The sequence below is a fragment of the Labrus mixtus genome, chromosome 15 (assembly GCF_963584025.1).
Source record: "Labrus mixtus chromosome 15, fLabMix1.1, whole genome shotgun sequence".
Classification (NCBI taxonomy): Eukaryota; Metazoa; Chordata; class Actinopteri; order Labriformes; family Labridae; genus Labrus; species Labrus mixtus.
Window position 1 is genome coordinate 13,545,789 of NC_083626.1, and position 27,820 is coordinate 13,573,608.

Consider the following 27,820-nt stretch of genomic DNA (forward strand, 5'->3'; position numbering starts at 1 on the left):
GAGATTGATTTTGGTCTGTAACTATTGATGAACTGAGAGGTTCGAGACTATAGTCCTTTGCAATACCAATTTTATACATGTTTTTATCATGTAAGACTGAGCTGGTTCAAACTGACTCCCTTAGTAACACACTAGGTTGCTTCACATTCAGCTCAGGGTTGTAGAAAGTCTCAGAGGAGTTCTGTTTAAAAAAAAAAAAAAAAAAAAATACCGGTCTGAGTGCTAGCAGAAAGAGAGCATAATGGATCAAAGATGAAAGACAAAATAAAATGAGGAAAAGAGTGTAGTTTGCAGACATTCTGATGTTTTATCCCAGCCACCGAAAGTCTGAGTACATATCAAGAAAATGAATGTGGAACCACTTTGTTGACTAATAGCCACTTTGTAAGCTTACATTCAATCAGTCCCGGCTTATAGACGCAGCCTGTGATGAATGTAACGTGAATGATACCTGGACTGCTATGTGTTTAAGGTCATAATATTTGTCCGTGTGATGGATGAATACTTCATGATCATATTTAATTTCTATAAAGTGGCTTATAGTCATGGCTCAGGAAGGTAACTATGTAAACTGACAGTATCATATGTATGTGTAGGAAAATGAAATCCCAACAGGATTTGTTTTGTTTACTTTTACTATTCTTACAAGCCAAACTGTTATGCATTATTCCACAATAAAACAGTTTCAGTGTTGTGTTAACCTTGCAGGGCCTTTGTCTTCACACAAGGTAGTGTAAAGTGTATCTTAATTAATGTGACAACAATGTGCAGGGCTTAATGCATGGAATATATAAGCTCAATGATCACATGAACATCACTGTTAAAAAACTAGAGGGATGATGTTTGATCATGGTGACTTCTATGTCATCTCAGAATAACCTCATGTCTAATAATGTCTGTCTGGATGGTCTAAATATTAACCTTGTTCCCCTTATCCAAATTAACAGTATACATTATTTTATAGACTCTACATGTCCGTATTCTGCTGCTGTGTGCTACCTGTTTCAAATCCAGCTCAGGACAGTTTTTATCTTGCCATGCTGTAGGAATGTGTTGAGAGCTGAGAGAATGTCTTTAAGTGCAGCCCAGGTCACCACATCTGTCTCCTCTTGTGTTTATCCTGCTCTTCTTTTATTTATTAACCTTGCCTTTAGTTAGTGTTGTATTTATTTTCTTTCACTGGGATTTGGTTTCGTTGACTTTACATTTGCTTAATTGTTGGTTGCCTAGGGATGTTACAGCATGTTTTGTTTACGTAGTTGCTCCGCTCCATGGAGTCAGAAAAGAAAGAGTTTCTAGGATTGCATTGTATTTTGGACTTTTGTGGATGTAGTATACATTATATTAGGAGCAATATTGAGGGGGAGGTTACAGCTGTCTCTGCAAATTGTACATCACGTGAATTTATTTTAGTCAACATCATTGTGATTTGCTTGTCATTTTCTTTTCCACCTTTTTGGTTTCCTGTGTGGTTTATCCTGGACAGCACTGCAGGTTTGTTATGCTGCATTCAGCCTATCTCTCCATTATATGTGCATGGATTTTAATGTTCCCTTTTTTCTGTTACAATTTTGTTTTGATATCTATATAATCCAGAAACTTGAACAATGGGGACATAATTCTGTATTTTTTTTGTACTTCTGTTAATGCCTTGGGTCAATGGTTTAAGATGGAGTTAAAAGGTGTGAACATATTCCTGCTCCACAAACATCATCTTTACATTCATTTTGGGGCTCCATGAGCTTATATGTACTCTACGGTAAACTTTGGTACATCACAAACTGAGAAATGTTGTATTTTTTTATTTCACATTTTATATCTGATTGACTCGTACCATGGGGGTACTATAAATCTGTTTACATTCACTGTACTTTCATGTGCCACTTTATGATCCTACTGGAATGTTTTATGTATATTGTTTTGCTTCTAAAGCACTTTTTAATGTTAATTTAAAAGATGCCTCATAAATAAAAAAGTTTATTGTAACTGATACTTGTACCCCGCTTCAAATTATTCAATCTAAATGCACAAAACTTTTTTATACAAGTTGTCGCTATATATTGCAGCCTCTATGAGCAAACTGAGGTCTAAACTTCAAGTTCACTTTCATGAGTCGGGGGTAAATGTTTCTCTTTGTTTCCTGCACACAGTTATGATCTACATGTCATCGCTTTGTATTTTGGTTTAAATGTATTTGTAGCTATTTTGAAGCCATATTTCTTTCCAAACACAGAGAAATGGAGATGATCTGTGCTTTATAGATGCCCATTTATCTCTGAGAAAGCATATAAATCAGCACATACTGTGTTATAGATTGCCATCGTATATTTTGTTGCAATCGATCATAAAATCCGAAGCAGTGCCCTGTGAGGAGGAATAAGATCGTCTGGGCTGAATTCAGGTTATGTGTTTTACAGACAAATGAGGGCACAGATTAAATCACACACTCAGAAACACACACTCACACAGACAGATGTTGTGATGCTGGATGTGGATAATCCCAGTGTCCTTAAGGTATCAGCTTAAAGTCTTTGATGTGGGAAAGTCTTTCCGAGCTGTCTCAGCCTCGACACAAGTGGCCAAATGTTTAAATTTCAAGTTCTCTCACGCCACATGAATGTGTTTCTTCAGATAGCAAAGTTGTGATTATCTTTTGTTTTGAAAGTGCTTTTGATTACCTTGCCGTGAATGTTCATGAATAAAACATGCAGTGGTCAAGGTCTTCTATCAATTTCCTTTAAAGGATCCACTAAAGTGTCCGGGTCCTTCAAGGGCAGGACTCCAGGCTCATGCTCCTGTGCATAATGATTTCTTACAGTAAATAACCTTTCATAAAGAAACCCAGTGACAGAGAATAGTTTGACCCCATGTTTGGTTATTTACGATTTTTCACAAGTAAATGCCAGGTTGTCTAGTTTTATTCATTATTAAATAATTTATTCCAGAGAGTGGGTATGGGAGTAAACAAAATAAAAAACAATTTCTGATGGATTAAACAACATGTCTGCATCATTAACCTGACTGTAAAGTATGAAGAAAAGCATTTTGTCTTGAATGTTGTTGTGTGCTTGACTTAAATCAGAGTGGGTTCACCTAAATTACAAATACTCATATTTTAATCATGTATCTCTTGTATCTAGCCATACAGATTTGATTTACATCTGCAATTAGTATTTCTAAATGGTTGAAAGGATGGTAATAAATTAAAGGATACCTAACCAAACTAACTGTCCTACCCACCATATTGTATCCTACTCCATACTTAGAAAATAACAGCCTTATTTCAGCCAAATGTCATCAGAAAAGTACACAATTATAGTCCACAGAGTGAGGTGTCTCATAGTCTGATATGACTTTAATATATAGTCTCTTAACTTCCAGTTACCTACTATTGTTATTTGCGATTGATTTATTTGTTTTGGGGTTTTTTTTAGATTCTTTTAGGATGTTAGCCTTTGTTTGGATAGGACAATGCAGAGTAGGAAATCTGAGAGAACGGTAGATATGTGGGAAAGTATGTGCAGGTCGGACTTGAACCTGGGCCGCCCACTTGGAGGACTATAGCCTCTGTACATGACCTTACATGTAACATGTAACATGTACATGACCTCTGACCTAACTGCTAGGTCATCTGAACCTCGTTATATGCTATTGTTATAGTTTTTAAAAACTGCTGGTTGGATGTCAGCTGTACTTTTATGCTAGAGCTAATTAGCATGGGTTAGCATGCCAGTGGTAAAATGCATATCTACACATTCAGAGCTGCCAGGTTTGTTGTACATTCAAAAACCTTTTTAACTTGATGCTTTGGGCTAAGCTCACAAACCACAGTGGTGTCAGAACAAAAGAGCTTTGACAGATTGGTTTTGGAAGGCAGAGACGTTAAGAGCTTATATTTGTCACCCTGTGCAAAATAACAAACAATGACTTGTTGTTCACCTGGCAGAAAGCGGGGGAGAGCAGAGTTTAGGGCTTATGGACGAGATCTCAAGTCCTTTTTATATAAAATAAACTGTGTTCACCTTTTCAGAGCCATGCAGTATTTAACATTTAACCCCTGTTAACCTCAATCAATCTGTATTGACCCTTTCAAATCAACATGGCCCTTTATCAAACTGTTGCTTTAGAGGTGAATGGACTACCTCAGAATGTTTACATTGGTTGGTATGCTGTTAAACCAATTTCCTTGTCTGATCTTTCAAGGACACATCTTTTCTATCTAGAATAATCTAATGCTTCAGTAGCTTACACAGAGGTTTGACTTCAATACCCAAAAGTCAACTTGAGCTAATGAATCCACTGCAGAACATTGATGGGAACACCTCATCTGAAATCAAAACAACAGCATTTGACAGGCCTGATTCTGCTTTTACCACTGACAAAAGACTGGGAGAGTGCACTAATGCTCCGAAGTAAGCAACTGTACAGGACATACGTGATCAATTATGGATGACTTGGACAATCGAAAGTGAAAGTTCTGTTAATGGAAAACTTTCAAGCAACACAGAGAGATGGGTAGAGTTGGAGAAAGAGAGAGAAAGTGCAGAGAGGTGGGTTTGGGATTTGGGTTAGGGAATTAATATTTCATCCTCCTCTCCCTCTCCATCCTCTCACTCTATCTTTCTTTATCTCTCTCTGTTTCTGACAAGACAAGTTCTGCTAAAACAGTGAGTCTGCCTTTGCTGAGGCGTTTTGTGGCCTTAGCCGAATGCTTCAATCTCAGCCCCTCACTCCCACCGAGACCAATCGCAGGTCACGCCTGCCTTCGAGTCGTGGCAGCGCTGTGCTGACAGCCAGCCAGCTTTTTCAGATTTAGCACGGTGGAGATTTCTCTCGCCAGCCATTCTCTCTCTCTTTATCACAAAAAGGCATTCCCCTGCCTTTTTACTTTTAAAACTTTCTCTCTCACATCATTTTCTTACTTCACCTGTCCAGCTGCGTGCTGTTTCTCACATGTTTATGCTTCACATCCCCACCTCACTCATCAATTCTTCTGTTCCTTTGCTCTCTCTCTTTTTTATCTCTGCACTCTAATACCGTACAGTACCCCGCCTCCCACAGACACACTTTTTTGCACTCTTGTAAGTCTGTGTTTTATATTTCAGCAGCTGCTGCCACACAGTGTATGCATTATGCTCACGCTGACATGAGGGCGTTGTCAATTAGAAGAGGACTGTAATGTAAAAACTCTGGGGTGCTCGCTGCATGAGGCTAAGCGGCATTTCAATCAGAATGCAATCAGGGATGACACTTAGCCAAGGAAAGAATCTGACAGCTTATCCCTGACATGTCAGCATGGAAATGTCGGTTTAATGGTGATGATGGAATTTCATGCCCACATCTTTTTCCACTTCTCAAAGCCACATTTTTGTGAACTATATGCATTGGTATTGAATAAGAATGTGTGTATTCATTTCCTCAATGTCAACAGATGCCCATTTTGTCATATCATTTGCTAATAGGAGTTACAGCATAGTATATGGCCCACGCTAACACCTTCAACCTTGACATGATGACATGTGTAACAAGCAGCAGTATTCCTCAGAGACGGATTCCTGTCTCGGCTTTATCACTAACAACTGCAAGAGTCACACGGTGTGCATCATTTAGCGCTCGTGTCACTAACTGGAAAATAAATTTGTGTTACAAACCTGCTTGAACTCGCTGTGGATAAAAGAGGCTGGATGACATGCCAGTACCTCATTATGATGCTTTTTGTTCGGCTGCAGGTTACCTACTGCTGGATGAGGTAACCAGAAAAGTTTCTATGCTGAAAAGTTAGTGCAGGGCATAACACATTGCTGCAGAAGGACCACACACAAATTACAAAGAAAAAGTAAGAAATAGCTTAAGTGAGAAGTCAAATGTGCCTTCTATTTTTTTATAAAAAGATAATTATCTACACAAAATCAGTCATATGCTACATAGCTACAAAACATGACAAATCTATATCCATAAGATGCATACACACAGAGAGTGCTCTGGATCACATGAATAATGAATGGGCACTCATGCTGCTCTCGAAATAGTCTACTGTCAACATGGCAGCCTGGCATGACTGTATATACCGGGGGGGGGGGGGGGGGGGGGGGGGGGGGGAGAAGGATACTGAATATTGGATTGCTTCTCCCATTGCTGCAATCAATTGCTGACTGATCAACGTCTCTTCAGTCAAAGAATCGAAATGAAAAGGATATTCAAGGTTATGTGGTGGCTTGAGAGCAAATTTCAGCTGTCAGATGGAGATGTAGAAGTGAAATAAAGTGTGTTTTTTGCAGACCTTAGTGTTCCTTCTCCCTCTGGCTTTTACATAATAAGAGAGTCTAGCCTGAAGGAAAACATTAAAGTAGATTCTGATTAATCCGACTGCAGTCCTCCCTTGTGGCCGAGCCTTTTTGTGACATTAACCGTACAACCTCTTCTTAATGAGACAAACGGTGTGAGGTCAGACTTGGGACTGTGGGAGTTTGCATAGGATCTTCATAATGATTGCTGCTATCTCCTTGCAAATTCAGCTTCAAAATGTAGATCAGGGGAAATGTGGGGTATAATTTGTTCCAGTGAAAGGATTCTTGCTTCCCACTTGACGATCAGTGATTAGGTCAGATTTGAATTACTAAATAACTTCCGCACCTGAAAAAGATCTGTTACTCCTGTTTGCACAGATCACTTGACCTCAGTCTGCATTAAAAACTTGCTGAATGAATTTCAAACACTCCGCTGACATTTTCGGGCAAAGAGATAAGGTTAACAGCCTCTTAAAAAGTGCTGAGGTTTCCCGGAAATCATTTATCCCCTCTGTCTTTTGCCTGGCTTATCTTTTCCTTCAACATGAACAAGCACACCTCTCAGTACAGTATATGATACACTGAGAGCTGCTGATGATTTGTAAAGAATATCACTGCTATTTGTTGTTTCCCTGTGTAATTAATCCAAGTATAACAACATGGAAATAAAGGCTCTCAGCTAACATGAAACTGAATAAGATACCAATGGGCTGCATTGTTTTATCGCGCCAGGACTTGCCTAATTAAAAATATTTTTCTTTGTTGTTATTTGGTTTTAGCAAGGGAGAAATATTGATTTACTTATTTAAAAATTGGCCCAGTTTCAGACTTCTATAGATTTGTCCTTCTGCAAAGAATCAACACTTGGGAAGGCTTCTGGCATTGAGAATATCATGATAAGGATTTTGTGAGTTTTACATTGGAAGGTTTAAATCAAAGAAAATACATTTGCATGAGAGGAGAATTGCATTTAAAAAAAAAAAAAAAAGAAAGTGTAATAAACCGCTCACTTCCACCTTTTGATCCGAAGCTGTTCTCAGCTCTGCATGAGACGTCCAAGCACAGATATTTGCCTTTTACAGTCTGAGCTCTGGACACTAGTGCCTTGCAGTCCTGGCCAGAGAAGATACTTAAAATATCTGGGGCAAATGTCTGAATCCTGTTTTAAGATAATTCACTCCAACACAGTTCGAGGCATATAGCACTCTGCCAAGCACTCTCTGCCAACTGGGCCTCATAAAATGATAATGAGAGTGCTGCCTTCTGCTGACAATGAGATAGACGCAGCTAGCATAGCTAGCGCTTGCAGCAGATCCGGACTGACTGCTTATTTCATCGTTTGAAAAGTGCTGCATACTGGAGAAGAAAATCGGCTAGGAGAATGTATTCATGATAGTTTTGTCTCTTTGTCTCTTTTGCTCAATGTCAGTCAGATAGAAAAAAACGATTTACCCAGGACTGAGCAGTTTCTTCTGCTGACACTGAGGTCTGGTAAATGATACATCCAATTTCTGCTGTCATTATTCCGCAGAATGTTTTATACTTGACAGATGCAAAATAAAGGCAGAAAATTAATATATCATAACCTGTCTAGTCTTGGATAGCACTTTAAAAACTCAAGAGAAGGTGTCCCTTAGCGCAAATAAAAATGAGCCCAAAAGCATGCCGGCTGCTACTTCTGTAATCTCTCTGCTGCAATCCCCAGTGAGTAGCAAACATCTTTTGTTAACACTTTGAGCCTGTGTAAGACCTTAGCCCTCTGGGGACCTCTGACAGTATTAATATTTCACTTCTAGTTCATAAGATGAAACTTGAAAGACCATCAAACTGACAGAGTGTTAAAAGGTCAGCTGACACAACAGCTGGAGAGAGATGAATCTTTTCCATCTCAGTGTAGGAAAATATGGTAATCTGCTTCCCTTCTTGCAAGACGCCCCCAAAAAGCAAATGGTTCATTATGTGTGTACTAGAGTCAGGACGCTAATGTTGCTATACTGATTGAATATAATGTAACTGTGGTGTTTCATAACAATATAATTTGTTTCTGACCAATACAATCTTAATGCTCATTGTTTTGAAACTGGCGCTGTTAGCTCAATTTCACCACAAGATTTTAAAGTCCTTTTTTTTACAAAAGCTGGAGATTGGGTTTGTTTCTCTATATGGTGTTTTGATTGATTGATGGATAGAACGTTATTGTCAGACAGTCTGAAATATGTATTGCATCACAGCAGCACATTTACCTATCATATATATATAGGATACAAAGATACAAACATTTGACACAACATTCAAACACCAAACAAATATTCAGAGGCCTTCAATGTACTTTTGGTCTTGGATTAAGCTCCACACTCAATTTTAGGATTGACTGGTGTACAAAAGAGTGTTTCAGTCTGATCTAATTATAACCAGAGGCCTTGTATCTCAGATTTGATTGTAATAGTTCACTGTTCAGAGTGGACAAAGCTGTGAGCCAGCTGTAGTGGAAAAATACTATCTGTCTGTTGTCTTCGTTTTGACCTTAAAAGATTAGGATGTTTGTTGTGTAGCTGTAGTGGAAAAATACTATCTGTCTGTTGTCTTCGTTTTGACCTTAAAAGATTAGGATGTTTGTGCGTCATTTAGCAATTAGAAACTGTTTCTCTGTATGGCCTTGGTCTGTATCTCCAACAGGAACACTCCTCAGGATCTGGGTACAGCATGACCCTAAATCACTCCTGACAAAGGAGTTTCTGTTGGTGTTCCTCCGTACCAGGTACATTATAGAAAGAAGCTTGCATAGATAAATCACCAGGCAAACTAGCAGAAGGCGTAGTCACTAGGGCAAGCTGAAACCAATGACGATGTATCACTCATGTATATCCAAAATACCTACACCCTGTGAAAGTATAAATATGCTCTGCAACCGGGACCGCCCCGGGAATCTTTGATGTACTTGTGACTGATGTTACTTTTGTAGCTGATTACCCCTTTTGCAAAATAACTTTTTATTATATGCAATAAAATACACAAAGACAAAAGACTTTGACTTGAGATCTTTTATTACCAACAGAAAAATCCACAACACAGCCTTTACATGTTTTTAGTCATGTCTCTGTTAGTGGTTGGCCTACAATCTTTGAGCAGATTTATATTTGGTAGAGCAGTTTTGAATTTGAAGTTGTGGACAAACACATTGGCCGTGTGGTGTTACAGTACTGTAGGAAACCTAGAAACACTCAAGTTAAACAACAAAACAAGAATGTGTCTACTCCCCCCAACGCAAAGAAATCAGAGCTGTGTCCCTCTGTCATCTGTGCTAAGTAACTTGTACACATTTAAAATTTCCCTTTGAAAAATCGAATCATTGGACTTGTGATGTGAGTATCCTGTGTAGTCTGTCTTTGTGTGTTTGTTCTGCTGTCGTCTTGATCAGGTCTGTTATTAGAAGGAGACCCAATGCCTCGCTGAGATGATCTGATTAGATAAAGGTTAAATAAAAAAACAATATTTCCCTCAAGAGTTAGTTGGATATTAGATTTACAGTCATCAGGTAGAGACAAAAAAGGCTCTAAATGAATGATACTGTTGCTGTGGGTACATTTGATACAGTATGTAATAAAGTTTGCTTTAAAAAGATGACATACCCTTTATGCCACAGTCGTCTACTGCTAGTTTTGCACCGCACACCTAAAAAAACAAATTCCCAGTATGATCACTCCCTCGCTTTTCCCATAAAATACCTCTCCTTTCCCCTCATATTCTATTTCATTAGGGGTTTGAATATGTTTTTCTTTTCTTCTAATTGTTATTCTAAATTAAATAATTCATCATTAAGACTTGAGTTGTCAACTACAACTCCTACATGTTGTTAATGACATTTAATGAACTATATTGAAACCCGGACACAGAAAATTTAGTTTCTTACCCTTCTAGGCTGATTTACTCATGTTACTGTGTGTATGTGTGTGTGTGTGTGTGTGTGTGTGTGTGTGTGTGTGTGTGTGTGTGTGTGTGTGTGTGTGTGTGTGTGTGTGTGTGTGTGTGGCCTCACCTTGTATTTACCATGAGTGGTCTGCAGGCTATCCCCGGTCTGAATGCTGCACCGCCTCAGTGTGTTTATTTTAACCTGTGTTCAGTCTTTAAAGTCTCTTTAACCTGACAAGAGATAATGAAGACAAATTAAGGCATTCTGTTTGGCCTCATTATTGGGAATCTCTCCTCTGTATAAATGTGCAGCTCTGTCTATTGACACTTCAGAGGGACTGCTGCACTCTTCTTTTTTTTTTAAATCCGAGGTACGACAGTCTGCCTCACGCCGGAGTCAAATTGTTTATTTCAGCTGATTTGAATGACGCACTGATTTACAGCTCAATAACTATTCAGTCAACGCAATCTAATGCAATAGCCTGCAATAAATAATAAACCTTTTTAAGGAGTTTGTTGTTGTGTTAAATTTTTTGTTGAAAACATGCCAGGAAAAGAGATCATTATTTTTGTGTTATACAGTTTGGTATTGAATTAAGTTACATATCTCATTATGTTTTTAATGATTAGTCCACTGCTGTTTATATCAGGGTTCACAGACAGGCGTTGCAAACTAGCTCAGGCTATAAATGCTGTGGTATGTGGCATTGGTCAGTAACACTAACCATTAAAATTAATAGGGAACAAGTTTCAATACAGTGCAGTCCAGGACAACACCGCAAACTAGAACTTTTAAAAGACTGTAGAGTTACGTCATTGTATCGTTGCACTAAGAGTCAACAAACTCAGAACATATTTTAGTCTTGTTCTGTTGAAATCGTAACAGATGCTTTCTATAAATGACCTTAATGATTTTCATCTGAACCTGCAGGTTAAAAGGTCTACTGGAGTCAGGCTTTTTAAGTACATCAAAATGGAAGCTACAGTGCAATCAAATCCACCTTCCCTGGCCCTGTCTGTGTCAGATGAAGACCCCCCCTGCATGACCTTTAAAACTGTTACATCAGCTGCCTCAGTCCTCCTGGGTCTCAAACATGTGCACAGATTCACCTCAGTTTACACAGGCTGTAATTGATGCTGAGCAGACCATCCATAAGCATTAAATATTGGCATCTGGCTGGGACACAGAGAAAAGGAGAGAGATGAGATAAAACAGCATTTTTCATTCAGTCTCCTCTCTGTTGGGGAAGCACTCTGCAGCTTCTTTTTTTTTTTTTTACCTGAGCTTCTCTTTTTTATATATGAGAGCACATCTGGCTCTTTCAAAATATATGCAAATAATCCCAATTGTGGGTTTTTCAGTTTGCCTTGTAGTGTCATTATCGGCAGAAAATAATCAAGTTAATAAACACAGAGAATCAAATATGAAGGTAAATATATTATTATGAAATGACGTACCAAGAAAAAAAACATTATGCAGTTCTTCTGAATTACGAATCAAAGCACTAAAGATATTTTAGTTATGGGTTGAGAGTTTCTCTTTGAAATAGTCCCATAGAGTCAAGATGTGTTTGTGCATACTCAAAACAACAAGGGATCAATACAGAGTGATAAATCCTCTATAATGCAGGAATAAAATATAGTGCTCTGCATGTGTTTTCATCTTATCAATTGGGGCCAACAATCAGGATGAGATTAAAATGTATTGTATATATCAGGGGAGGGGGGGGGGGGGGGGGGGGTTAGAAAGAAATTTGAGTCTAAGAACCCAAAAAACCTGTGAAACAAGATGAAAAGGTTTGCGGTTGGAATACACAACACAGGCGTCTGAAAAAAAAACCAAGCAAGAATAGCAGCATCCTGGGGAGAAAAGACGGTGAGAGATGCCATAAAAGTGTCTTTTATGTCAGCCCAACTGGAGCTGCATGAATAATTCCAAACATTTTCTGTTGAACTCGTTGAATCTACAATTTTTTTAAATGATAACTGAAGCATAACAAAAAGTGGGTTAGCCAGAAAGCCGAAGAAGAGGAAATGCAGAGCTACCATCTTGTTGTTGTTGTGCCTTCACTCATTTCATTTGCCCTCAGCCAACTGGTATCACAATAAAAAAACATTCACGTATCCTCTTAGATGCACAAAGAGAAGACCTATTGTGTTGACAACTGTCAACACCGACTCTTTATCTAAGGAGACTGTTCAACTTCTTTTAAATCTTTTGTCCTACGGTGACAAATACATGAAACCTCCTGTCAGTGAAACAGTCACTAACATGTTCACTTATTTTCTGTCCGTCTTTCTGTGCTAACACTCAGCTGTATGATCCTGCAGGGAGAGAGGAGATAAACTGCTATCAAAGTGAGTGGTTCCCATCTAATATTTGATATGCACTGGCTTCGGTTACTTGGCTTGAAGTGATTGCAAACCCTGCAGACAAAGGGTCACACTGATCACTGTGGCAGGACATTTGGAGTTAAGAGCTGTGACTCCTCAGAGCCTAAACAGTGACAAATTAAACACTATGTGTGTTTACTGTTTGACATCCCATTCAAATGTTCTTTCATTAAATAAGAATGATCTTGAACCTGTTTTTACAAGTAGTAAATTAATGCTGCAGAGACGGTGTATTGATTGCCTTGCTCCCCTATGTGAACACAGCAACCGTTTAATTTACTGCAAATCAATCTGCAGGTGCAAGAACATGGAGGTATCTGCTATAGAACGGCTATATTGCCACATAGTGTTGATAATGAGCTGGCTAATGAGGAGTAGTTACCAACAGCCCTGCTGACATGCTGATACCTGGATCTTCATGAACCTGCTGCTTTGCCCTGTGAATAAACTGTAGACTCACAGGAGATGCTCACATCAACTTAACACAGTCGGATTTGGCTCCAGGCCTGTGTGTGTTTTTGTGTGTGTGTGTGTGTGTGTGTGTGTGTGTGCGTGTGTGTGTCTGTGTGTGTTTTGGTGCCTCATTATCGGTAGGGCAAAGTGCTATCCTGACATTGGTCATTTTACCAGCCAGACTGATATAGGCCGAAACAAGGTTACCCCCCATTTTCTGCAGCTCCTCAGTGCCAACTCCTTCAAGGCTGCTGCCAGCAATTAACTGACAAACACACACTCACACACACCTTTGCAGGCATACACAATAACAATACAGTACTTCTCCTACCTATTCCCTCCTGGTGATATTACAGGCAATGTGTGAAACGATAAAGGCAGCAGCCGCAGTGAAGTTTCCCTGCGGTCTCATGGGCGCTGTGACAGTGTTCAAAACAGAAAAGAGTTCCACTGCAGTGAATGCACATCTTTACTGTCCTGACCCATATGTGCGTCGTGCACTTGGGGAGCACTTTGCTAAATCATTAGCATCATTTGTCATGCTCACTGAAACACTAAAGCATACTGTGGCCCCCATGTGTAAAGTTTCTGTGAGGCATTTATAATCAATTATTCATCATGTCTTTTATTACTGTTTAATTTACAAGAAAGAATATCAACTTCTTTAGATCTGTGACAGCTGTTAGAGTAAATTTGATTAATTGGAATTACATTAACAATGAACAGTGATATTTAAATTTCAAATAGATACTTATATTCTTTGGTATAACAGTCTCACGTGATGAGTCACCATAAGCACAAAGGACTCATGCTTTGCTCTAATACGTTAATCACTTCTTCTTTGCTATGTTCACCCAGTTTTATACTCGCTAGCTTTTTGCCAGCAAACTCAAAAGTACTTGAAAATCTAATTTTCACCACTAAATTGGAGTGTTTCTATTTCAGCTGGATGAAGCTTTTAATGCAAATTTTCCTTTTCCAACCATCATCTCTGGGCCATCTCGGTAATGCACCTAGGAGTATTAGTTCTTTGTTGCAGAGAGAAAGGAGTATCTAAAAAGCCTCTGAGTGAGAAAGTGTAATCTTTTCTTGTTTCCACAGGGCAATTACATCTAAATGCCGAACTACTTACGTGAAATCTGGTCCTGACATAAGAAAAGAGAGTCAACTAAACTGACATGAAAGCAATTTAAAATGTGTCATCGGGGCAGCAAATGTATAAATCTGATTGCTGCATGACCACGTTCCTCCCCGCTTGTGTAGGAAGGAGAAATGATGCACAGCTGGATGTTCTGGTCGGTACATTTGTGAGGAGTTGTCAGTTCGCTGTCAGAAATAGTCATGTACAGTAAGAGACAACAGCAACATGAATCTTTCTGCCTGGGAAAAACTAAATCATGGGGCTGGACTGATGATGTATTTCTGTTTTTTATTGCATGGAAGCTTTCCACTATTGCGCAGCGCAGAAATATTATGCCTATGCTGGAGAAAAATTGACTATTACACACAACATTAAACAAATTCAGTACAGCACAAGAGACACATTTGCAGCACTAGTGTACTAAACAATGGTTGAATCACCTTTATACATCCCAACCTTCAACCGTGCATGACTGTTGGTGTACAAAATGATTATTTTTTAAGCAAAATATAAAGAGTTTAAGAGCATGTTCTGTCAGGCCATGGATCAATATCACAAAGTTTACCTCCTGCCTTTGGTGCACGTTATATCAGTTTAAGTCAGCAACGTATTTGGTGGAGGAATCTACCAGGGCTTGTCTTACACCCATAGATAGAAAGGATTAATGACTTTCTCCTGCTCTGCTCTTATGATGCTTATTAGGATGGCACTGTCTCGAAGAGCTTGAGGTCCTCGTGGGTTGGGTTTTCCCCTTGACTCAGCCTGGCAGGATAAATTCATGAAGACTTGGAGCTCTCCAGGAAGACAATTAGAGTCATCTTTCTCTCAGTATGCAGTGCTGCCGTGACAGCCAGCTATGAGCACTTCCCAATGCATAATGCAGCCCTTAAAACGGCACCCTCCGCTGGTCAGGGAGGGATCGTCAGCACGCTGGCTGCGTGCCACACCATCCAGCCCACTGACGAGAGTCTCATGAACTGAGCAGATCAAATCAGAAGAGTGCAGGGAATCAACTTGCTCACATTGCTCACATTGCTCACTGTTTATTTAAGCCTGACGGCAATAGGTGTTGCGGCAGTTTGGGAAAGAGTGTGGTCACCAAGACTGGCAGTAAAGAAGGGTACTAGTAATCATGTGGCTATGCTGTGAGGGTTTTTGTGTCAGTGAGTCAAAATGACAAACAGTAAGAGCACAAAAAAGAGATATCCAGAAAAGCTGAATGGGGCCGTCAGAGTGGAAACAGACCATGTCAAGAAAATAAAAAAGACACATATGCACAGTCAGAGAGAAAGGGAACTGGAGAGTGACGGAGAGATAAACATAGAGAGACACACGGATTAAGTAAGGATACCTGCCAAAATGAGAAAATGCATTTTCAACAGCTCGTTTTAGCTGGAAACTTGCTTTCAGCCCCCCCCCCCAAGGGACATCTTGGGCTTCTCACACATGTCCATAAATATCTCTGCAGAAGTGTGTGTACAGCACCACCACATTATCTCAGGGGAATATGAGAAAGCTAGCTGCCACCGCCTTCTACTGTACAAATGTGTTGACTCAGATGAATGGAGGCAATGGATACAGGCCACATTGCTCATAATTCATGCAGGATCAATAATTAGTGATGCCATAGATATGAGAGGGAGAGGCTTGGACCAGACAATTTGGTCACTCCGATATGTCGTTATTTTTTAATTTAGTCAACAACACAAAAAGTAAAAAAGAAAGTAAAATTTAATTAAACGTCAAAAAGATTATTAAATGAAGTTCTTGACAGTAGAAGCAGAGACAGGTCACACTGGCCTATACTGAAGTCAGTTGAAGTACATGGAGGATTTAAAGCATTGCATTTAAGTACAGCAGAGACAGTGCACAGACTGTGCAGCCATCTGCCTCCTTCACAGCATCGCTGCTGCTGTCGGGCAGCACTTTGTTTTTTCTCTTGCAGAACAACATGACAGCAAAGACAAGTCATCCTCCTGACCTCAGCAGCCTTTGGCTCGTACCATGGAGAAGTGGTTCTGTTTTTGTTCTTTTTACTGTGTTTTTTCTTTATATTCTGTCATTCTGGAGAACAAAGAAGTGCACCATGGATACAAGTTCATAATGCAGGAACAGAATGAAAAACTTGAGATAGGGCCAAGACTTTAGCGGTTATAGAAGGTGTTTAATCTTTAATAGAAGTGTTGCTGATAAATAATGGATACAATCTATATTTGTATCTACACAATTAACAGGTTTGTTTCCAGTATTATTTTACATCCAGGACATCTTTTCATCCTTTTGGTCTGGTCTCATGTTTTAAGAATCGTTGCCTCATGATCAGACTGAATTTGTGTTAACTCTTCAGTGGCCGAACCATTAGCCAAGCAAGAACTACAAATGAAGCATTCCAAAAGAAAATAACATAACGTGAAAGTATTGTTATGTGTCATACAGTATACTGTAAAAACTTGGTGTAGATGTATAATGTATCACAGAGAGCATACAATTTAAATAGCTAGAGGGACTCCAGTGAATTTCCTGACTCAGATCTACTAACTCTTGTTTAGTTAATCACTGGTATGTATGTCATCTCCAGCGTAATGTTTCCACAGGGGGTGGCGTGTGCGTGTGTGTGTGTGTGTGCGTGTTAGATAATTAACTGCAAAGCAGAGTATGATTAATGTGCTTGGGTATGAGTAGAGGACACAGGTTATATGGTATGTGCAATACTCCCAGGTATAATCCTGACAAGTGAGCATTGCAAATGTGTGTGTGTGTGTGTGTGTGTGTGTGTGTGTGTGTGTGTGTGTGTGTGTGTGTGTGTGTGTGTGAGTTGTGTGAGTTTATTTGCAAAAGCATCAAACCAGATGGTTCAGTTTTTGAATTAAAGTAATCAATAACCCTATATAACAGTCAGATAAAAACTTTTCTTTAGTTCTCATATCAGTTGACTTTCTGTGATTATAGAGAAACATGCATGAGAAAGATTTATTTGATGTCAATCTGTAGGACACAAAAAACATTAGTTCAAGAAGATCTTTTTAAATTCATTAACAGCATATTTGTTTTGGATTTGATTGAAAACATTTTTTGTTGGGTTATTAAAATAAACAAAATGTGTAGAATTACCTAATTTGTACAGTGAATACCCATATATCTCCTATAACATGGGCTTCTTACAAATAACCTACATGTGCCGAAGAATCTTTTTTTTATTTTCACGTTATTCTTTCTTATGGCACCATCTGCTGGAGAGTAGAAGACAATTCACTCAACTGTATGGAGATGTTGTACATTGTTAATTCATTTTATGATTTAACAAAAATGTTGAGAATCTTTGTTCCAGCAATTGTCTCATAGGAATCAAAGGGATCAAAAGAATTTGACTTCCGGGATTAAAAAAAAACAGCAATTGTATCTAATGTATAGACATCAGATAAATTAAGATGTAGGCTATCTCTGATAGGCCAACATCTTGTAGTCTTTTTCACACATTTCTTCTGTTCAGGGTCTCATGAAGATGTGCTATGTTTTCATCCAGTTCTTCCACTTCATTTATTTTGTTTGAATTGAAGAATTTTTAACATGCCTTGTCTCATGGCAAAGTTATTTCACACACATGGAAATGTTATAAATACATAGAATTATTTCTCCAGCCAAAAATAATAGAAAGTTGACAATATCACAAAAACGTTATGTTTAATATCATAATTCTTACTTAATAGCCTTAATTATTCAATATCATCATTCTGATTGAAAGCGAGACCAGTAATTCTTTTGTTTTACAAAAATATAGGCCTCCATATTTTGAATCAGTATTTTTTTTGTATCTTTCATCACCTCAAATGTCACGATTTTACCTTCAATCGAGCTATTTTACTCTTCCCAATTGTTCAAACTTTAAATCACGACCAGCATAGTGGTAACCGTATCCTATCCTAATGGTCGGCAGAGAACCAAATAGGGGGAAGTACTCTCTCCTCCCAGCAGGTGGCAGTGTGATCCAACAAGCACGAGGACAACTACAGTCCAACAACCCGAAAAGAAGTCTTACAGGAACAGGCGTCGCATTCGGCTTTAAATTGAAAACAGAAATGGCGGGGCGAATATTGGTGTTGAGTAATGTAAGCGTGCATATTTCAGCTTCTCTCGATGACAAAATTATAACAGGAGAATTTCAAAACGCAAAATGATGATGTCGCGAAGAACAACGAGTGTTTAGCCGAAAATGCTAAATTCACTTCCCTGTTAGGAGTCCTTACTAACGTCACACGTAGATAACATTACCTGTTTTTAACCTGCGCCATGTGTTGTAAAACGACCTTACCTCTACAACTATAACCTTAAGGGTTGTTATTCGCGAGATAAATATACAACAACGGTGTTTTGTAAATCTGGTGACAAAAAACATTTCGTAACAAATACTGGTCCACCTGCTGCGCGTGAAAATGTCTGTCAACGGGAAAGTCATACCTCACACCCCGCTGGCTGTAGACTTCTGGCAGATACGGAAGTGTCCAGGCACACGGTTGTTTTTCCTGTCACACATGCACAGTGACCACACGTCGGGTTTAACCTCCACCTGGAGCGACCGACCGATCTACTGCTCACCAACCACAGCCACCCTGCTCAGACTGAAGCTGCAGGTGAGGGGAGGTCACATGACTCCACCTGTATGTATGTATATTGGACTCACTCATACAAGAAAGCCACTCTATTATGCTGCAAGTTATTTTTCACTGGACACTGCACCTTTATGGGCTATAAAGGGTCAATAGAAACGATTGGTCGTACCTTTCCCTTACCATCTAAGTTAAGTTAAATTAAATGTTTATTTTATAGTTGTCCAACCTAGTTTTACCAATCCTTTATATTTTTGTAGAAAGTAAATCTAAATTCACTGGAAGGTCCTTATAGGCCCCAAAACGATGCTCCTTACTCACTACTCAATATATGTTGCAATGCTTTTTTACATTGTAAAATATTATACATTGGATAGTGGTTCACATTAAATGTACAGGTTGGGCCTTAAATGCATATATGTTTTGGACATTGTTTTATTAGTTGTACGATACAATTCCATAAAAAAAAACAACATGAAGCATCGGTTCGGTGTGGGACAAAGCAGAGCCACTAGATCGGGTCAATTTGCTTTAGTTTCTACAATCAGTATTTATTGGATGTTTATATTGTGGTGGCGATAAGAGTTTCTGTCTTTGACTGGGGTTTCACCAGGAAACTGGAATAAGTAGATAAAGAACACGTAATTTTGTGATGTTGTCTGATCATTTCTATTTCTGCTAAGGTGAAAGAACAGTGGATTCATCCTTTGGAGCTGGGGGAGCCACACATGCTGCCTCTGGATGACATCAGCAAGGAGAGACTGACAGTCACACTGTTAGACGCCAACCACTGTCCAGGAGCTGTCATGTTTCTCTTCGAGGGCTACTTTGGCTCCATACTGTACACTGGTCAGTATCTCAGTGCGTGGGCAGAACACTTTATATGTTGATTGCTGGATTTTGTAAATATATCTTAAACTGTAGATTGTGTTATTATTATTTTGATATTATTTTCCCTTAGCCTTATTACTGACGCATTTTCTTATTTTAGGTGACTTCAGATATACTCCCTCCATGTTGCGTGAGCCGTGCTTGAGGACCAACATCACTATAGACGTCCTGTACCTGGACAACACCAATTGTGACCCCAATCGGACCCTCCCCTCTAGACAGCGAGCCACTCAACATATCAAAGAGATCATCCGCAGCCATCCCAACCACAATGTTGTCATAGGTGATATTATTTTGACAGTTATGACATGCCTCATGTACATGTACCTTTTTTTGGCAGCGTGTAAATGTCCACTTTCACAATGGAAATGATCATTTTGAAAAGTAATTACTGCCTTGCATTATTTGTTATCATGTTGTTGTTTTTTTATTCTGCCTTAATTATTATAACATACTTACTTATTTCTAGTGCTTCCTCTACATAAAAGGCTTATTCCAGTGGCCTTGCTTTTGCTCAATGCACTCACCTGAGGCAGCTAAAACACCAGCTATCATGCTCTTTTGCGTTCTCTTGCAGGCCTGTATGCGCTGGGTAAGGAGTCCCTGCTCCTAGATTTGGCCATGGAGTTCAAAACCTGGATCGAAGTGAGCTTTGAGAGGATGGAGACCCTGAAAGCCCTAGAGCTGCCTGACGTCTTCACCACTGATACCGGAGCCGGTCGTATCCGTGTCGTGGCACAGTCAGCGATCTGCTCTGCAGCTTTGCACGAGTGGAATACAGAACATCCCACTTTGGCCATTTTACCCAGCAGCAGGCCCCTGGTCTCTTTTCATCCCAATGTCCATGTGGTTCCCTACTCCGACCACTCCTCTTACCAAGAGCTTGAGGACTTTGTCTCAGCACTTAAACCTACCTCCATTATACCCATTACAAGAAACTACATACCTGAAAGTATCTCTGCTTTACTGCCCAGCAAGAAGCGCCATGAAATCCTGGTGCCAGAGTCAGTCCAACACTACATGATGCCAGAGAGCACACTCAGCTCCTCAGCCTACACCAGCCTTCATCGCAGACATTTCAAGCCTCTCGTTCCCAAAGGGGTGATATTTGATTCTCCTGTAAGGGGTTTCAGGAATTCCTGTGAAGAAGCCTGGCAGGCAGAGAGCTTGGAGCAGGATGCATCGGAGGAGGAGATGGACACAGAAGTCAGTGAAAATGAACATGACTGTGTCCTCATTGACCTGAATAAAAAAGTCCCTCCTTACAAAGACACAAGAGGGGCAGGGGACATATGGAGCCTCAACATCGTCAAGACAGTGTCTGATGAGATGATGGCGGCAGAGTCTGTGACACTCTGCAAACTCACACATGTTAACATGAGCCCGACTAACAAGAAGGCCTGCTTGAAGCCGGTCCAGACCACGAGAAAAACCAAAGACACCGAGTTAAATGAAAACTTCTACAGTCAGTATAAAAGACATGATGCTCAAAGTAAGCACACTTTTTCAGATGGCTCTAGCGCGAGTCAGGACAGTAGAGAAGAAACTGACCAGGACGACGACATCATGGCAAACCACAATTATTCGAGTAAGCACAATAAACATGCAGGTGGTCAGAATGGCAGCGAGACTCTACTGAAAAGAAGCCAGGATAACAGTTCCTGCACATCATGGAGCTCAATGACTGAGGTGCAGCAGGAGTACATTGAGGAGCTTGAAAAAAGTATTTTAAAGGATCTCCATTTTACAGAGGAGGACCTTCAGGCCTGTGGCCTCCTACCACCGGGCCTTGTGCAACAGTTTCACCTCTCTCCTGTGTATGATGAAAATTATGGTGACCTCTCGGAGCCTAATGTGATCTGACGTTGAAGTTGTTGCCTTGCCTAAGAGGCCTTTTTTTGTTGTGTGTTTGTGTGTAAAGTAAGCACTTTAAGTCTAATAATGTGTTTTTATTTGATACCTTCCTAGTTATTATTTTTTTTCTTCTGGTGCCTTCGATTCTTCTGGACGGCCTTGCATGTGAAGCAGTAGACGTGATCAAAAGGTTACAGGATTCTCCTTGAAGTTGGCCTGTCAGGTGATGTTTGAGCCTTTGTCCTCTTTCACTATGGTAGCTTCACCTTGGATGTGTAAGCAGGGTAGGTTTTCTGTGATTAAAACACATTTTCAGTTCTATTGCTCTTAGTGAGTGGCTGAGTTACAGTTTACGGTTGTTTGTGATTCATGTTTGTTAAATTAGATTACCACAAGAGTAAGCTAAGTACTATTTTTTATGTTCTTAAAGCCAACTTTTCTTCAAAAATAAATTGTCACTTTTTGGTCTTGAGCCTTCAGTGGTTGAGAATGATTCACTGTGAATTTTGGAATACAAACTTCTATGTGTAATTTGTAGCTGAAACGCTAAGATAAAGTGTGAAAATGCTTGATTACAGAGTTTCTTGTGCCAAATACCAGACCAGCGTTTTTCACATACAGGAACTGTAAATGTTAAACAAACTCCTGTGATTGTCTAAACTGTAAAGCAAATGTTTGAAAAGTTACTGTGTAAATAAAGTTATGTGATTATTGTTGAAGTGTCGTCTCTTTCTATGTCCTCAACTGCAAATAAATGAATCTGAAACGAATCGCAGCATCTTTTAAAACATTTTCTCCCTTTCATTCATTTGAGCAACTTGTCAAATTAACAGTTGAAGTATATATATTTACATGTCTATTTAATAATCCAACCACTTCAGCTTGAATTCCTACAATTGTTTAATGGGTGTTTTATTTATAGTTGTTCCCAAAAATTGCCAAATCTTAAGATTAGCTGCTATTTTTCATTCTACTAGTTTGTATCACTCAAATAATAAACCAGTGGTGTCATCTTTAATCCTAAATTAGATGTGTGTGACTAAAATGTAATACACAGGTTATAAACCTTTTCTATGGGTGTTTATAAGTGAAGTTTAATATAACTTGGTGTTGAATACAGGCAGTTTGTGTGAATGGTTTCCTTGATACATTTCCCTTATAGTAGCATATGAATCACAGTGTCATTCTATATCAAATTCACTCTTTTTGCCATATATTGAAGAATTCGTCTTGATTTTGGACAGAAATTTGACTGTACATACAAGCTACTGAATTCTAATCTATTTTCCTCTTGCAGTGCTATTATTTCCCCCAAGATGGCAGTAGTGTGTTGGAAACTCATTCTTGCATGCCCTGCTTGTCACTTCATTAAGGGGTTAGGTTTCTGCAGCGTGACTGATTTATGTGTTAAAATAAAGAAAAAAAGCATTTATAGTTTGATAGTTTACAGCAAACTATGCAGTAATGGCTCCACTCTCAAACGTCCCATTGTTGCCACAATAGTACAAATAGTGTTGGTGTGAGTACAATGTCTTACCATGTATGCAATGGCAAACCACAGAGCAGCACCAGCTGTCATTTTAGCCCCCATAAACTGAACTCTGTAATAGCCTGGCTGAGGGCTAACTATGACTCACTTACTTGCTGTTATACACCTCATCACCTCCATGGAACAGAGTAAGCAGTGTAATGGCTCCAAACAAACGACACTATCGATCCAGTTGGCCCTGATCTTTACACGTCCCATTAGTCTGCGCTTCAAAATGTGCTATATAGAGAAGTCAGCTCAGTGTGCAGTTCAGAGACCTCAGAGGCGTCACGCTGACACGAGACAGAGTCCCCGTCAGTGGGTTGCTCGGTTGACATGAGAAGCCGACAGGAGTCTCCTCCTGAGCTTATAAAGGATGAACAAGCGGCTCCTGTGTGGAGTTTCCCTGCATGTGAGAGGAAGGAGGTCTGGGATTAACAATCAGTCATTGGCTCACAGGCAACCGCATGTGACGAACACTAGTGAGAGGAAGTATTCCAAACCATTACTAAAGTAAAACTACTAATAATGAAAGTAAAAAATAGCCCATTACGAGTAAAAGCATCTGAGAATTATTGTGAAGAAAATCATTTATAAAATCCAAATGAAGCCCCCTGTGAGGAGTTTTTAACTGCTTATGATACAGCCTAAAAAATAAATATTGATGCCTCTATGTGACCTACAAAAGAAACTAGACCATCAGCAACATTTAAAAGAAAGCAGGATGAGCAGGAATTTATTGTCAGACAACATGATGAAATGTAAGGCAGAGGTTAAAGCAGGCGAGATGCTCTGCCTTCCTACACCAGAGCAGGACTTAACCTGATCTAAAGAGACTCCAGGTAATCAGACAAAAGGAACAAAACAATGGATTCCTTTGGTGTCCTGAGGCTGTGCCTTAAATTATAGTCAGATGTAATCTCTACTGACAGCAGGGGGTGGGGGGGGGGCAGACTCCTGAGATTGCTTGAATTGTAATCAGGACGAGACAACGCCCAAGATTGAATTTGCATTAAGATCTCTGCAAATTTTACATCAGCTTGCCTTTTGTTTTTTCCTTCCTCTGCAGCATCACATGCTATTTTAAGGCAGAGCACTTGTATCCCAAAAACAGAAAACATGTTTTTGACCTAAAAAAGAGACCCATAATTTGGGAGGAAAATGCATTTTCTTAATTTTTTTTATGCCAGACATTCTGAGAGAATGAGGGCTTGGCAGTGAGGGCAGGAAATGAAAGGAAATGGAGTGTCACATACCCCCACAAGCATCACAGCTGGTTATAGGGCTAAAGTAATGGATTCCTCACACACACCATTACTTCAAAGTGGAAATCATGAAGATGCTGCTAACTGCAAACCCAGGCCTTTTTTTTTCAAGTAGGACTGCTTGAGAACGATGTTACTATTGCATTTCATCTCGACCCTCAAGTGCACGTTTCTATTATTGGTGGAGGTCTAATTATTTATCATAGATTACAATTTTACCCAAAGAATTGATGGCTTGGTTGAGCATTATGACAAACAGGTAACCCAGGATTACAGTGTGGCGTTTTCCTCTTGTGCTGTAGAAAAAAAGAAGGAAAAAAATCCTGCTGTGTATTTCATAGCTCAGTTCCAGCATAAGTCTTCAAAACATTGTTCAGCTGTAACTAGGGACTAAAATGTGCCTCCCCTGAGGACCCAAAACTAAAAGAGTAAAAGCATGTTACAGGAAGGCGCACTGAACTTCTGTCAAGGTTGAAGAAGTTCCTGTTGTATAACAGCTTGTATGGTCTTTTTTTACCTGACAGCAACAAAATCTGCTTATAATTTCTTTGTGATTTGAGTCTGGAATTTACGATGACCTCTCTATGGATCACTGTCAACTTTAAAGGGAATGGGATCAGTCATCATTATTGAAGGTCACTTCTATCCCGCCATAACTTTGAATTTTCACATGACAAATGCCGAAGTACCCTTCATTGATAGACTAAACGGAGTGACCTTTGTAGAATCTTTCAGAAGTTTTCAACACAGCACAGTGACTGTATCGCACACTGAAACTTTGTTTGATGGTCAGACTCTGTTTTTTTCTAGTTTGCAAGATTTTCTTCTTACAGTGATTGGTGCAGCTTCTGTGGCTCAGTGGTAGAGTTGGACGTCTCTCAAACAGAAGGTCGGGGGTTTAATCCTCAGACCTGCCATTACTTATATACTGATGGACACTTTAGTAAAGAGCAGCAGAGGCGCAGCTTGTCAACAGACAAGGCAGGCAACTGCTCTGGGCCACAGGCGAGTAGGGCCCCCCCGAGGGCTGACAAACTCTGAACCACAGCAGTGATTTAAAATGTGCAGAGTTTGAAATGACAGTAAGAGATCTTACCAAGGAGGCCCCTTCAGAAAGCACTCTCCCTGGCTGTGGAAACGGAAATGAAGAGATGTATTATCACGTGTGACTGTGTGAGTGTAAATACAGAGGATAAAGAACGCTTAGAGTCGAGCAGATAATAGTAAATGACTGAATGCTGCAGGGGGGGGGCACTTAAATAACAAAACCTCTGTAAAATTATATTATGGTGGTGTGGTCAACTTTTGAAACAAGAACATTTATTCATTTTATTGTTGGTGTAAGAATATTTGTAACATGATGGTTATTTGCCTGGGGCCCCAAACTTTAGAATCGCAGCTGAACATTCACCAGACCTGAATATAAAAATGAATCATCAGTGGTTTTAACAAATATATAAAACATGCTAAGACCCAACTGATTACATAAAGGCTTATTCTTGTTTATCTGTACAATTATGTATACATATTATTTAAAATTTCCATTTATCTACACTTTGACAAACATTGTAGATCTTTTTTTTCTGTTACTTCACAACATGGCAGGGAGATTATAATACATTTTTCAGTAAAACTTTTGGATTACTTCATAAATGTTCAACACAGCTATAAAATATTGTGATGGTTATGACCGTCTGCATGCCAGTGAAAGATCAGTCCACTCATCAGGTTTATTGTCGCTGCCTTGTTATTGTAAGACTTGATCTTATTGAATATCTGCATCTGTGTTTCATGTATGTTGAGTAAGTGTGACTTGTCGTGGCGTGGTCACAGATAATTATAATCTGAATCTGAATCTAAATGAAAGATTATGCTCATTAATGCTACATATGGATTGCATATGGATGGATATGGATTATCCATCAGTAATAATAACCCAGGCCTTTCTGCTGCCGAGAACTTTTAAAAGTTGTGGATTCTGATTTTCATGTTGCTGGTTTCCATCAGTAAAAGTTAAGAATTGTAGGATGTTTGCTTGCAATGAAGTATTTTATAGCTTAGTTGCGACCTGAGGTGATGATGTTTTAACTGAAAAAATGTATCTTTATATTTCCTCAACAACCGTAAATACTCGTGGGAATCTGTACAGTCTTAAACAACCTTTCTATGAATGTGGCTTTATTTAGCACCATGGACAGCACCCAGTGAACTCCATTACATTGTCTGAATAGAAATCATCCTAAAATATCGTAGCCTGGAGCAATCTTTCAGATCTATCTTTAAGTGGAGAGAGAAGGGCAAGACAATATTCCAAATGAATGCACTTTCCACTGGGGTTTTGATATGAGGTTTGGGGAAACTTTCATCCATAATGCAGACGGAGTCCTCGTCCCAGTGAGGAATCCTATTTTGACTGTACAGGTTATACCAAATATACCAACCTCACAGACCACTTTACTTTAAAAAAAAAAAAAAAAAAAAAAAAAAGGTTGGAACAAGGACTTTCCTGAAGGTGATACCTACTTGCAACAGAGAGGCCATTAAACTCAGGCCTCAGAGAAAACAGTGCAATTCTACTTTAATGTCTAAAAACGCTGAGTGTGCCGGTTTTTAAGGGTTCTTCAAAGACAGTGAATTTCTGGAGGAGCTGCAGCTCAGAGCTGGCTATATACGAGAAATCAAAAGAGCAGAGCAAGGCTTTAAGCAGATTTGGAAAGACAATAAGAAAGCGACTGGTTCTCTGCACTTTGTAGTGGTTTCTCTCCAGACTTAGACAAGCTGTGTCACACTCACATAGCAGCAGTTATCCTTTTGCTCACAGTCTAGAGCTATTTCTGCCTCTTCTAGTGCGTGCTGAAAAACACACACAGCAATTATGTAAGTGTGTGTGTGTGTGTGTGTGTGTGTGTGTGTGTGTGTGTGTGTGTGTGTGTGTGTGTCTCTTCTTAGGGAGCAAATACACAAGCAGGTGCAAGAGGGATGAGCACTGCAGTCACTAAACATCTTGAGAGAAGACAGAAAGAAGGATTTGGGGGAGTAGGCGTTAAAAAGGCAATTATTGGGGGAATATAGCAGTTGCTTTGTGACTTTCAAAGAATAAATCTTCTCTACCACAAACCATCATTAAAAACTTGGAGTTCTTCTCAATGCTTAGAGTCGAACTGGAATCAATCATTAGATGATTCCAGATTTCTGCATGCATGAAGCTTTTAAGCATCACAACAAGCGATAGCGCTGACGTGTACTCTGCAACTCATTCATCACATTCCTTCACATCAAAAGAGCCTCAATCAGGCACCCGTGAAATATTTTTTTTTCTCTCTATTTCCTCTGCATCCAAGGAGCAGTCATTCATCACTCACTCTTTGTTAATATCCCACAAGACCTGAGGAGGGGGTCTCTGCTGGCTTTCTGCTTGTGGATGACTCACAGTGTTTTCCTCGGTCTTCCCCGCCTTTCTCTTACTGTACCCCTCGTGCTGTCTCTCCCTCTCG

At 39.5% G+C, this 27,820-nt stretch overlaps 1 protein-coding gene across 1 annotated transcript; it reads left to right on the top strand.

The window, feature by feature from the left end:
- The first annotated feature begins 18,185 nt into the window (after positions 1–18,185).
- On the top strand, positions 18,186–22,252 carry dclre1b (DNA cross-link repair 1B). Its single transcript, XM_061057647.1, has 4 exons — positions 18,186–18,812; positions 19,472–19,637; positions 19,780–19,962; positions 20,257–22,252. The coding sequence occupies exons 1-4, from the start codon at positions 18,615–18,617 to the stop codon at positions 21,540–21,542; spliced, it is 1,833 nt and encodes a 610-aa protein (XP_060913630.1). The 5' UTR covers positions 18,186–18,614; the 3' UTR covers positions 21,543–22,252.
- The last annotated feature ends 5,568 nt before the right edge of the window (positions 22,253–27,820 follow it).

Excerpts from the sequence above, each read along its gene's own strand:
- dclre1b (XM_061057647.1), top strand. The coding sequence starts at position 18,615 with ATGTCTGTCAACGGGAAAGTCATACCTCACACCCCGCTGGCTGTAGAC. Across the intron at positions 19,638-19,779 it reads TGGCTCCATACTGTACACTG|GTGACTTCAGATATACTCCC; the intron begins GTCAGTATCTCA and ends TTCTTATTTTAG. Across the intron at positions 19,963-20,256 it reads CAACCACAATGTTGTCATAG|GCCTGTATGCGCTGGGTAAG; the intron begins GTGATATTATTT and ends GTTCTCTTGCAG.